The sequence below is a fragment of the Piliocolobus tephrosceles genome, chromosome 1 (assembly GCF_002776525.5).
Source record: "Piliocolobus tephrosceles isolate RC106 chromosome 1, ASM277652v3, whole genome shotgun sequence".
NCBI classification, from domain to species: Eukaryota; Metazoa; Chordata; class Mammalia; order Primates; family Cercopithecidae; genus Piliocolobus; species Piliocolobus tephrosceles.
The window spans coordinates 195940019-195952744 of record NC_045434.1 but is presented as its reverse complement, the minus strand read 5'-3'; the positions used below and the strand labels follow the sequence as shown (position 1 = coordinate 195952744).

General features: G+C 45.6%; 1 protein-coding gene across 2 annotated transcripts in view; it reads left to right on the top strand.

Annotated features, from left to right (window-relative positions):
- Nucleotides 1-12726, top strand: part of ARID1A (AT-rich interaction domain 1A) — an 86039-nt gene that overhangs the window by 54168 nt on the left and 19145 nt on the right. For both annotated transcript variants that reach the window (XM_023219540.3, XM_023219541.3), the window contains exons 5-6: nt 11450-11690; nt 11980-12069. In XM_023219540.3, coding sequence (XP_023075308.2) covers nt 11450-11690; nt 11980-12069 — 331 coding nt within the window. The remainder of the gene's footprint in view (nt 1-11449; nt 11691-11979; nt 12070-12726) is intronic.

The following is a 12726-nucleotide window of genomic DNA, read 5'->3' as shown; positions in this document are numbered from 1 at the left end:
AAAAAAAAAAAAAAAAAAAAAAAAATTTTTTTCTGGGGCCCGTGGGTCTGTCCCTGCAGTGTCTTGTGGACTGCCCCGTGTAGTGTTGGCTCTCTCTTGCATTTACTCCCTTTGAGCTGGTACCTAGAGTTTCTCCGGGGGTGGGGGACAGCTGTGAGGAGCACCTTCTCATCTATCCTTTGCCAGTTCTCATTGTGTTTGGTGTTTGTTTTATTGGTTTGTTGCAGGGGGTGGGGGGAACAATGGGGGAAATGTTGAGCAGAAGCACTCGATGTGATTAAACCTCCAGCTGAGCATGTCTGTGGGTGTAGAATATCGACCCCTGGAAAATCAATGGCTGCCGCAGTGACCCAGCCGCTGTTTGCAGGGGCTTCCACCACAGGAATGCAAGCAGCCCAGCAGTCTTTCTTCTCCCCACCTTTTTACCTCAGCAGTGCCCTAAGCCTCCACCCAAAGGGTCAGGCCTGCCTCAAGAGATTTTGCAGAGGTGGGTTAGAACAGCACGTTCTCGTATTTTCACAATTAGATTGAAATTTCTCCAGTGACACAGAGCCCTGCCTCTGACAGCCTCCTTTCCAGACACTCCTTTTCTGCACTGCTGCAGAAGTTGTCAAGACCCATTCGGGGTTGTACTTCTGAGTTTTAAACAGGAGAATCGAGTTCTTTTGATACCAGCACCCAAGAGCCCGTCTCTTGTGGAGGTTTAGAATTCAGGTACAGGGGTTTAGGATGGGGGAATGGAGATTAGGGAAAAGAAAGAGGACTAATAGAGATTGTGTCTAAAGAGGATGCTTTTGAGTAGATAATTCATTGAGCAACATTTATCAAGCATCTTGTTGTTTGTGTGTCTGGCATCTTTCTGGTCACTAAATAGCCTGATCTTGCTCTGGTCCCACAGGCTAGTAGAGATAGAGCACAGTGCCATCAGTCCTGTAACTGCATCCAGAGGAGCCTCAGAGGAACTCTGGGCCCTGCCTATAGGGTGAGAGTAGGGAACTAGTCCTCTGACTTGGGTCAAAGTAGATAGTTTAATAGAATGGCTAGCAGATCTCTTCTTGGAGCGTGGAGGCTTCTGATTCCTCACTGCCTCCACAAAACTGTTTTCATCTTGGAAGTTCCCAAGGCTAAAAAAAAAAACAATTTTAGCCTGTAGTTGTTGTACCTATAAAGCATCTTCAAGCAATTTATCCTCCCACCCAATTCTACTCTGGTGGTTGGGAAATCAGTCAGCCTGATGTGTATGAAAGGAGAGTTCAGTTGCCCTATTGTTGGAGCACCTCTGTGGCCAGAGGGTTGAAGCTTGCTTGGCTTTTAAAGCCTCTAGAAAGGAGTCTTCCCATCTTGTAGCTTGGGAAGTGGGGTACCTAAACAAAACCCAAACATCCTGCAGTTCGGAAGGGTGGTTGCAGTGCTGGGTGAGGAGGAAAGTGTGAGGGTTTCAGGAGGCCATCTAGAGGCCAGGAATACCTTGATTTTTTTTTTAAATCTGTGAGCCACGCCCTTGTGATTGATGAAAGGATTCGAACACATTCAGTTTGAATACCCAGCAGAGGCCAGGCTTCTACTTTCATGGGACTTCTGCCTTAATGGGACTTCTGCTTGTTTCTCTACATTAAAAGTCACCCTCCCCACAGCCCTCTGTCCTCTTATACATTAAGTACCCTACAGAAAACCCAGGGGTGAGAATAAGTACTGTACCCTTTAATTTAGCATAGAAAAAGTAGGTTTAAGTTGAAGGTTATCGGTGAAAGCGCTGATTTGAAATAAATGCTGCAAGTTATAGCAGGAGTAATTAGAAAAGAGGGGGGTTGGGCACCGTGGCTCACACCTGTAATCCCAGCACTTTGGGAGGCCGAGGCGGGTGGATCACCTGAGGTCAGGAGTTCGAGACCAACCTGACCAACATGGTGAAACCCTGTCTCTACTAAAAATACAGAAATTAGCCGGGCTTGTAATCCCAGCTACTCAGCAGGCTGAGGCAGGAGAATCGCTAGAACCTGGGAAGCAGAGGTTGCAGTGAGCTGAGATTGCGCCACTGCACTCCAGCCTGGAGGACAGGGCGAAACTCCGTCTGAAAAAAAAAAAAGGAAAGAGGGGAACACATAGCATCATAGATTTGTAGAGTTTGATTTATCTAGTATCAGTCTTTCCTTCAATAAAGTAGTTAAGTATAGAGCCTCATGAGGTTAGCCAGTTGAGTCAAGTAGCTAATCACTCAGCTTGTCTGGTGATATAGGTTGTTGGCCTTACCTCTATTGGAGCATGGAACCCAGCCTTTGATCATGTCAAGCTTCTATTAATACCTTATGGAAAGAGTGTAAAGTAATGGATTTGAACCTCAGGTTTATTTAATAGTTGTCTCTCCTTGGGCAAGTCACTTCTGAACTTGCTTCTTTGTTAAAATGGGGGTAATACCTATATCAGAAGATGATTGTGAAAATTAAATGAAAGCCACTCACCTTAGGGTTGAATATGTGATAGTCACATATTTGTGTCAATTCTGCTTCCTTTCAAAAGGAAGATACAAGGAAACTTCATTAACTTTTTCCAACATCCTTTGTATTTGGAGATTTGGTCTCCAGAGCTTTCTTTATGAATTCTGATGTGTATATAGGGGGTTTCCTCTTGGAGATGGGCCCCTGAAAAGCATTCTGGAGACAAGAAGAGTATAACCCTTCTCTTCTATGCCTTCCCCATCAGGTGGCCAAAAGGTACCAGGAAGAATGAATCATTATCTTCAGAACAATAGCCTATTGTAGAAAAGGAGAAGAGGGAGTTTGTTGGGGGATCTCATCCTATGTGATGGTTTCTAAGATACAAACCAAGTTTTTGGAAACTTGATGGGGGCAAGTAGGAAACAGATTTTTCTGAGTCTTTCCTGGAGTAGTTTCTGCTGTTCCAAACCATGCAGGTAGTCCATGTAGGTGATAGGGCTTGGTCTTACACTAAAAGGGTATTGTCGGCTGGGCGCGGTGGCTCTAGCCTGTAATCCCAGCACTTTGGGAGGCCAAGGCGGGCGGATCACGAGGTCAGGAGATAGAGACCATCCTGGCTAACACGGTGAAACCCCGTCTCTACTAAGAAATACAAAACAAAAACTAGCTGGGTGAGGTGGCGGGCACCTGTAGTCCCAGCTACTCGGGAGGCTGAGGCAGGAGAATGGTGTAAACCCGGGAGGCAGAGCTTGCAGTGAGCCGAGATCCAGCCACTGCACTCCAGCCTAGGCGACAGAGCGAGACTCTGCCTCAAAAAAAAAAAAAAAAGGGTATTGTCAACCTCTGAATCTTTTCTTCCCCTTCCTTACTTTACTACTTGCTTAACTCCTGACCTGGAATTACCATCGGGTGTGAAAGGCAGCCTATTCTGTGTGTTGATTCTTTCTTGGCATTTCAGTTAACACCAGCAAGCCTGCTCTCTAGGCATAGGTGGCAGTTAATCTGTTGGATTGAGACCATGGAATAATGTCACAGCAATTCTGTAACTCTTGGAGTCCCTGCCAGTCTGGGGTGGGTCAAATTTATCTTTCTTACATTTATAGCAAAGACTAAGGAGAAAAAAAGAGAACTTATGACTGAAACTTTATTGTACAAGTGTTCAGTAGAGGTAGCCTCTTCTTCTCTGCTACCCTCAACAAATTGTTGCTTGAGGAAGGTTTTATGAAAAGCCAAGTCTCCCAAAAACTTATTTGCCTTAAGTAATTAATTTTGTCTCAGTTTTTCTTCCTTAGAGTTTAAGACTGTTGCCTCCTCTCCTACCTTTTCCTTTTCTTCATGGGTTATGTTTCCCAGTCTCTTCTGTGTTCTTCAGGATTTCCTCCCATTCTTCAGCATGAGAGCAGCCTAGGGGTGGGGCGGGGATAGGGGACTGACAAATTACTAGTATAGATTTGGTCATTATGGAATTTTTTCATTCAAGTATTATCATTTAAATGGGGATGGCTGAGTTGCAAGGTTCCCAGGGCACACACTTACTACAAGCTTGTGTGTAGGATTTACCTGGTTCTCATGATGGGTAGTTTACCTGCCTGTATCAGCACAACTCAGCAAAAGCTTTTCCCAACTAAATGGATACAAGAACTCTATCTGGGATTCCCCAAGGATTTAGCCAGATTTATGGGAAAACCCTAAATCTGAGCATTGTCATGAGCCTATTCTTTATACTTGGTACCTGTTGCCATTTCACCTGCTCGGCAAAATGAATTTATGTCATCCTCATGTGGCTCTATTGGGAGATAATTTAAACTTCCCTCCTCTAACCCTGATCTGGTATCTTCCTGCTTAACAATATTCTTCAGCGGGCAGCCAATTCATCTTAGAACTTGTAGTTCTTCCTGTGAGAGTACCAGCACCCCCACTACCCCTACCCCACAAAATAAGGTATGGACTGTGTGATTTCAGGCATGGTTTTGTTGTGGTGTGAAGAGAAGGTGTTAGCTGCTGAGTTCTGTTTGTTAGCAGAGCCTGACAGACTCATGCTGGCGCTCACTAGGGCTGGGCAACCAATCACAGCTGGAACAGTTATCGTCATGGAGTCCCTGTGGGCTTCCTCTATCAGGTCACATCCCAAAATAACATTGGGCAGTATTTCAAGTGAAGAAATGAAGGCTTTCAGGGCTGTAGCCAGCCTGGAGTGTGAGATTCTGTGTGAAATAGTTGGATCTGCTCCAGCGCTTTTGATCTGCATGGTAGATGAGCAATAAAATGCACAAAACACATTGGAAACACGTGAGGAAATTCTCCTGGCCCTGCTGCTTCCTTGGAACTGGTAGGGCACTGAGTGGGCTGATCCTCACCTCCCATCTCTCAGCAGGATTATACTTGGAGGAGAACAAACCCTGGAAAAGAAATCTTCCCATTAAAGGGGCATTGCTACAGTTCTTTTAACAGTCTTTCGAGAAGATGCTTGTTAGGTGGGCTCTTTTGGGATAATTGAGAACCTGAGAGTCCTGAGATGCCAAGAGCATCCCCCACCAGGGAGAATAGGGGCTTTTTTTTTTTGAGACAGTCTCGCTGTGTCACCCAGGCTGGAGTACGGTGGTGCGATCTCGGCTCATTGCAATCTCCATCTCCTGGGTTCACGCCATTCTCCCGCCTCAGCCTGCCAAGTAGTTGGGACTACAGGCACACGCCACCACGCCCAGCTAATTTTTTGTATTTTTTAGTAGAGATGGGGTTTCACCGTGTTAGCCAGGATGGTCTCATTCTCCTGACCTCGTGATCCGCCCACCTTGACCTCCCAAAGTGCTGGGATTATAGGTGTGAACCACCACACCCAGCCCGATTGAACTTTTTATTAATGATAAATGTGTTGTAGAAAACTGAATTGTTATGAACATTGAGGTCTGGCTTAACAATCAGACTCTGGCTTTTTGTGGAACAAAAGACCTGAAAAACTGGCTTTTTGTGGAGTAGAAAGCAGAGGTGTGTCCTGTGTAATAGAAGGACGCGGAGTTCAGAGCAATATCTGTTCATGTAGATAGAGGGGCAGGACATCTTTTGGAGACTTCTGCCCTTACTACTCCCTCCCATTTCCCAATAAAAATATTTACTATGCCTAGCCACTGGGACTGGTGGGTATGTCTTAGAACTTATATTGCTGATATGTTGTTGTATCTCTCATTCCAGAATATTGCTGCTGGTTGTTTAACCCTGACCATATGGTGCTAGGGGGGTTTCATGCATATGCGCCAGGGGTGTCACAGACTTAGATTTATCCAGCCCTCTCTGATTGTATATGTGAGAAAACCAAAGCCTGGCTTGTTGCCAGTTTGCCCAAGGTCACAACTGATAAATACCAAAAGCTGGGCCTTGGTCTCCTTAGAGGCATGACCTTTCTCCTCAGTTCATATAGTGTCACAACATAATGGAGAGAGAAAGCCAGCATGGCCTGTAGGGTTCAACAGGCCTAGGTTTAAAATCTGGCTTCCACCACTTGCCAGATGACCTAAGCATGTAGCCCAATCTTTTTCGGCATCAACTTCCTCATCTTCAAATTGGTAATGTGACTGGGTACAGTGGCTCACACCTGTGATCCCAAGCAGTTTGGGAGGCCAAGGTGGGAGAATTGCTTGAGCTCAGGAATTTGAGACCAGCCTGGGAAACATGGTGAAACTCCATCACTACAAAAATACAAAAAGAACTAATTAGGTGTCTGTAGTCACAGCTACTCAGGAGGCTGAGGTGGGAGGATGGCTTAAACCTAGGAGACAGGTTGCAGTGAGCCAGGATTGTGCCACTGCACTCCAGCCTGGGTAACAGGCAGACCCTGACTCAAAAAAACCCAAACCAAAACCAAAATGGTAATGGTAATAGTATCTGTGACAAAGAATTGTAGAAAATTGGGTAACTTTGCAAAGTGTCTGGCATGTAGTAGATGCTTAAATGGTAGCTGTTAATCGTAAATGATTTGCCCCTTTTCTGTGCTAACATTTTGGCTCCTAAAATTATTTGAAACCAACTATCCCATGCTGACCAGTTGCCATCTAATGAAAATGACACTTTGAGAGGTTGGCCCCAAGCCAACCAAATCAGGGCGTTAAGAAGATTAATGCTCTTCCGTCCCCAGTGTTTTTCAATGCCCAGGCATCCCAGCCAGGTGGGACTACTGTTGACAGTGGTTTATTTAGCACTTTTTCTCCAAGAAGCTTAGGGCACTTTACCAAAAGTGACAGCTCTCCTGAAGAAGGGGAAGCCACATCTTTGCCAGCCACAGATGCCTCCAGAGTTCTGAGACCCCAGCCCCAAGAGCTACAAAGGTTTTCTTTAGGCTTCTAGGATCCCTCAAGTGGAGCAGGGACATTCTCCTTGTGGATCTATGGCGAGCCTGGTTTTTTTAACTGTAAGTGTGGCTGAAGGGACCTCCTCAGTTCCTGCCGTGAGCTGACAGGAGTAGTTGGTGGGTATGTATGTATGTATGTATGTATGTATGTATTTTTGAGACGGAGTCTCACTCTGTTGCCTAGGCTGGAGTGCAGTGGCGCGATCTCCTTGGCTCACTACAGCCTCCACCTCCTGGGTTCACGTCATTCTCCTGCCTCAGCCTCCCAAGTAGCTGGGACTACAGGTGCCCGCCACCACGCCCTGCTCATTTTTTGTCTTTTTTAGTAGAGACGGGGTTTCACCATGTTAGCCAGGATGGTCTCCATCTCCTGACCTCATGATCCGCCCACCTCAGCCTCCCAAAGTGCTGGGATTACAGGCGTGAGCCACCGCACCAGGCCAGGTTTTGGTTTTTTGTTTTGTTTCTTGTTTGATTTTTTTCTTAGCGCTTCAGCACGTGTCCAAAGATACACACCAAGGCCAGGGGTGGTGGCTCATGCCTGTAATCCTAGAACATTGGGAGGCTGAGGAGGGCAGATTGCTTGAGCCCAGGAGTTCGAGACAAGCCTGGGCAACATGGCAAGGCCCCATCTCTACAAAAAAATTTAAAAATTAGCTGGGAGCCAGGCACGGTGGCTCATGCCTGTAATGCCAGCACTTTGGAAGGCCAAGGTGGGCGGATCACTGGAGGTCAGGAGTTCGAGACCAGCCTGGCCAACGTGGTGAAACCCCGTCTCTACTAAAAAATACAAAAATTAACCGGGTATGGTGGTATGCCTGTAATCCCAGCTACTCAGGAGGCTGAGGCAGGAGAATTACTTGAATCCAGGAGGTGGAGGTTGCAGTGAGCCAAGATCTTACCACTGCCCTGCAGCCTGGGTGACAGACCTAGACCCTGTCTCTTTTTTTAAAAAAAAAAAAACCCACGAAGATACACACCAAATTGAACAGTGGTTTCTCTATTGAGAGCAACAGAAAGACAACCATGGGGGACTTTGGCTTCATCTATAATATCTGAAATGTTTTTATCATGAGAATGTTTATGTTTTACTTGTACAACTAGAGACAAAAATGATCAAAACAAAACATTTAATTTTTCTAATCCCAGCTACTTAGGAGGCTGAGGCAGGAGAATCGCTTAAATCTGGGAGGTGGAGGTTGCAGTGAGCTGAGATCATGCCACTGCACTCCAGCCTAGGTGACAGACCGAGACCCTTTCTCTAAAAATAAAAAATAAAAATAAATTAACAACAACAAAAAAAACGCACAAAGATGCACACCAAATTGAACAGTGGTTTCTCTGTTGAGGGCAACAGAAAGACAGCTTGGGGAACTTTGGTGTAGGGGACTTTGATTCACCTGTAATATCTGAAATGTGTTTTTCATGAGACTGTTCATGTTTTACTTATATAACTAAAGACAAAAATGATCAAAACTTTTTTTTTTTTTTTTTTGAGACGGAGTATCAGTCTGTCTCCCAGGCTGGAATGCAGTGGTGCTATCTTGGCTCACTGTAACCTCCGCCTCCTGGGTTCAAGGAATTCTCCCCGCCTTAGCCTCCTGAGTACCTTGGGATTACAGGTGCCCACCACCATGCCCGGGTAACTTTTGTATTTTTAGTAGAGATGGGGTTTCGCCGTGTTGGCCAGGCTGGTCTCAAATTCCTGACCTCATGATCCGCCCACCTCGGCCTCCTAAAGTGCTGGGATTACGGACATGAGCTACCGCGCCTGGCCAACATTTAATTTTTCAAAGTGATTTGAACTGAACCAAGTTCTCATCTGATAGATGGATCCTTGATTCCTATTCTGTTCTGAAATACACTTCTTTTTCCTGTAAGCAGGAAAGTTCTCATTACCAAAAGCTGGCAGTTTGATAAGGAATGGAGACTGTAGTAAGGAGTAGGTGAGGGAACCTGCTGATCCCTAAAACAGAGCATTGAGCTGTGGGATTTGCTGTAGACTGTAGGGCCTAACGAGTGCTTTTTGAGGCCCTTTCTACTTACAGTGGCTCTCCTTGTCATCTTGCTACCTCTTTTAGTTTGTTCTTGGTTCAGAGGCTAGATGTCTGTGGTATAACTTAGGCATCAAAACAGGGATGGGACTGGGCACGGTGACTCATGCCTATCCTATCAGCAGTTTAGGAGGCCAGCGTGGGAGGATTGAGCCCAAGAATTTGGGACCACCCTGGGCAACGTGGCAGAATCTCTTCACACACACACACACACACACACACACACACACGCACGCACACATGGTGGCGCATGCCTATACACACACACACACAGCCATATGTGGTGACGCGTGCCTGTAGTCCCAGCTACTTGGGAGGTGGAGGTAAGAGGATCACTTGAGCTGGGCAGGTTGAGGCTGTAGGGAGCTGGCGTCGTGCCAGTGTACTCCAGCCTGGGGTAACAGAGTGAGACCCTGTCTCAAAAAAAAAAAAAAAAAAAAAAAAGAACCAAGGATGGAGTCCCTTTCTCTTGGGACTAACGTGGGGCTCTTCATAGCTCCAGGTACTTTAGTCCTTCAAGAAAGGAAGATGTCCTTTGCTGTTACCTCATGGTTGACCTCTTGAAATCATTCTATGCTGGAACTAATTCTCATTGCATTTTTAAAGTATGCTGTGGCATGCCTGGCCTACTTCTTAACAAAAAGCTAGCATTTTCTGACTTCTCAGCTAACATGGAAAGCTGGACACAGGCACAAATGCACACGTACCTACCTGCCTTCAGAGCAAACTTTGTCTCCAAGAACTCAGCAGAAATGCTCCCAGCCTAGTGAGGTACCAAGTGGTTTGTGGAAGGTCCACCCAGCTTGGATACTTGAAGGAGAGCGAGCCTAAAAGGTGCCCTCTGACCTCCAGTGTTACTGTCAGATCTTAGGGCCAAAGTCACTTTCAGCCGATCTTTCCAGGGTGAGCTTGTTTGTGTGAGCAGGAATAGACTCAAACCAACTTGGATCTCCTCCTCGAGATGTGTGGTGTTTTCAGTTTTGTTTTTGTTTGTTTGTCTTCGTGATGGTGTTTTGCTCTGTTACCTATGCTGGAGTGCAGTGGTACAATCTTGGCTCCCTATAGCCTCCTCCTCACCGGCTTAAGTGATTATCCCACCTCAGCCTCCCAAGTAGCTGGGACTACAGCTGCACACCACGACACCTGGCTTATTTTTTGGGGTATTTTTAGTAGAGACAGGGTTTCGCCATGTTGCCCAGGCTGGTCTCGAACTCCTGGGCTCAAGTGATCTGCCTGCCTCAGCCTCCCAAAAGGCTGGGGCTGCAGACATGAGCCACTGCATGTGGCCCAGTGTGTTTAAGAGAACTCTTTTGTTTACCATTTAAGTATCAGGGTTTTCATCCTTTCTTCAATTACAGTTAGTTCCCAGCCTGAAGTAATGTTGCTAGCTAGAGAATGAACATGGGGCAGGGGATGGAGTTAGGGTACATTTTCTTAGGTGAATATTTTTCATATTGAGCTCCTGTTTGCTACTGGAGTTTGTTGACCTAGAGTGAACTCTTTATTGATTAATTCAAGACAAGCAAAGCCTACAAATAAATACCAAGTTCTCACTGAAAAACATAAAAGCTGGGAAAAAACAGAATTTGTTCAATTGGCAAACATTTGTTGATTACTGTTATAGACCAGGTGTTAGGAGTATAGTCCCAGACCTTCTTGGCGGTTAAGAAATTGCCTTTCTCATCCAATGTATCTCTTTCTTACCTCCCACCCCTTATGTTATAAAGTATGGTGACTTGGAGTGAGTCCTTGGCAAATGGAGGCTATGATAATCTATAATAATAATCATCATTCTAATTATATAATAGAAGGAGAGGGGATCTATAAATGTTTCCCAAACTTGTTAACATTCTCTTGTAGCTCCTGGTGCCATCCTGGCAGCATTTTGTAAAGTTTTGCTATTAGAAAAGAACTAAAGCCTCACTGAAGTAGTTGCTTTCTTATAACTATAGAAGTTAAGACTGGGAAAGAAGATGAAAGTGCTAGATCTGCTTCTGAGGGGATAGAAGGATAGAAAAGGAATCATCAAAACTCGTCACACCATTGTTTGTATATTGTCTCACTACTATTGCACTATAGTGTCAGAGTTGAATAGTTTTGAAGGAGGCTTTATGGCCCACCAAGGTCTAATATATATTCCACCTGGTCCTTAACAGAGTTTACCATACGTAAATTACAGTATTATGACTAGGGCCGGGCGCGATGGCTCACGCCTATAATCTCAGCACTTTGGGAGGCCAAGGAGGGCCTCCTGCGGTCGGGAGTTCGAGACCAGCCTGACCAACATGGAGAAAACCCGTCTCTACTAAAAATACAAAAAATTTAGCCGGGCATGGTGGCACATGCCTGTAATCCTAGCCACTCAGGAGGCTGAGGCAGGAAAACCACTTGGACCTGGGAGGCGGAGGTTGCGATGAGCCGAGACACAGCATTGCACTCCAGCCTGGGCAACAAGAATGAAACTCTGTCTCAAAAAAAATAGTATCATCACTAAAGAACGTGTGTGATGTATTTGCTCTTGATTATTTAAGGAAAATGCTAAGCAAGTAGTAGGATTATTGATAGTAGAATCTTTCTGCCTAATATTACTAATCCATGTTCTTATGTATGTGTTCTAGGATCTATCTGGTTCAATAGATGACCTCCCCATGGGGACAGAAGGAGCTCTGAGTCCTGGAGTGAGCACATCAGGGATTTCCAGCAGCCAAGGAGAGCAGAGTAATCCAGCTCAGTCTCCTTTTTCTCCTCATACTTCCCCTCACCTGCCTGGCATCCGAGGCCCCTCCCCGTCCCCTGTTGGCTCTCCCGCCAGTGTTGCTCAGTCTCGCTCAGGACCACTCTCGCCTGCTGCAGTGCCAGGTACCCTCAAGTGCTGGGCTTTAGGGAGAGGGAAAGGTGACTGCCCCCAGTAATATTAAGGAGTCCTAGTCTTCCCCTGGCAGAGAAAGCATCTCTGGCTCATGCCTGCATAGTTTTCCCCTTAGCATTTGGAGAAGGGAGATTGGAACCTGTTGGCTGGATCTCTTTGTGTGTGATACTGGGAGGTACTTGGCCTCTCCATGAGCCATTTCTAGCTCTGAATTGACTACCTAGCTAGAATTCCCAGGCTTAGCCATGATATTCTTATGTTGTTCTTTGTCTGGAGCAGGCAACCAGATGCCACCTCGGCCACCCAGTGGCCAGTCGGACAGCATCATGCATCCTTCCATGAACCAATCAAGCATTGCCCAAGATCGAGGTGAGAGCCTGGGTGTTGGGGAGGGGCAGGGAGCTAGGGCAGACATTTGAGTGCCCTATGCAGTAGCTTTTAGAGAGCTGTTTGACCATGAAGCTTAGGACAATCCCTGCAGCAAATTGTTTTTATATTTAAAAGTTGACATGATAATTGTACTTATTTATGGGAAACATAGTGATGTTTCAATAGATATAACATATAGTGATCAGATCAGGGTAATTAGCAGATATATAATCTCAAACACTTAACTACTTCTTTGTACTGAGACCCAGCAGCAAATTGTGAAGTTAGAGTGGGCTTGGCCATGTTAGTGTCTCCATTTCTCAGTACTTGTCTCTGTTTTGATGGTTGCCCCCTTACATTTTGCCTCGTGGTCGGCAGTTGCTGAAGACTCAACATTTGGTCTTCACTTATTAAGTCATTCATTTTGGTTTTTGTCATTCCTCTTTGTCTTTTCAAACCTCCATTTAGCAGGAACAGTTGGCATGCCCTGGTTAATGGCTTATGTCACTCTGAAGGTGCCTAAAATGACATACCACTATATAGAAAATCAGATAGAGACTCCGTGCAAGTAGCTGCTAAAGAAAATGTAGCTGGTAAAGTCCCAGGATAAGGAGGGAGAGCCATGTATAAAGTTCGCATTGTATAAAGCTAATAACT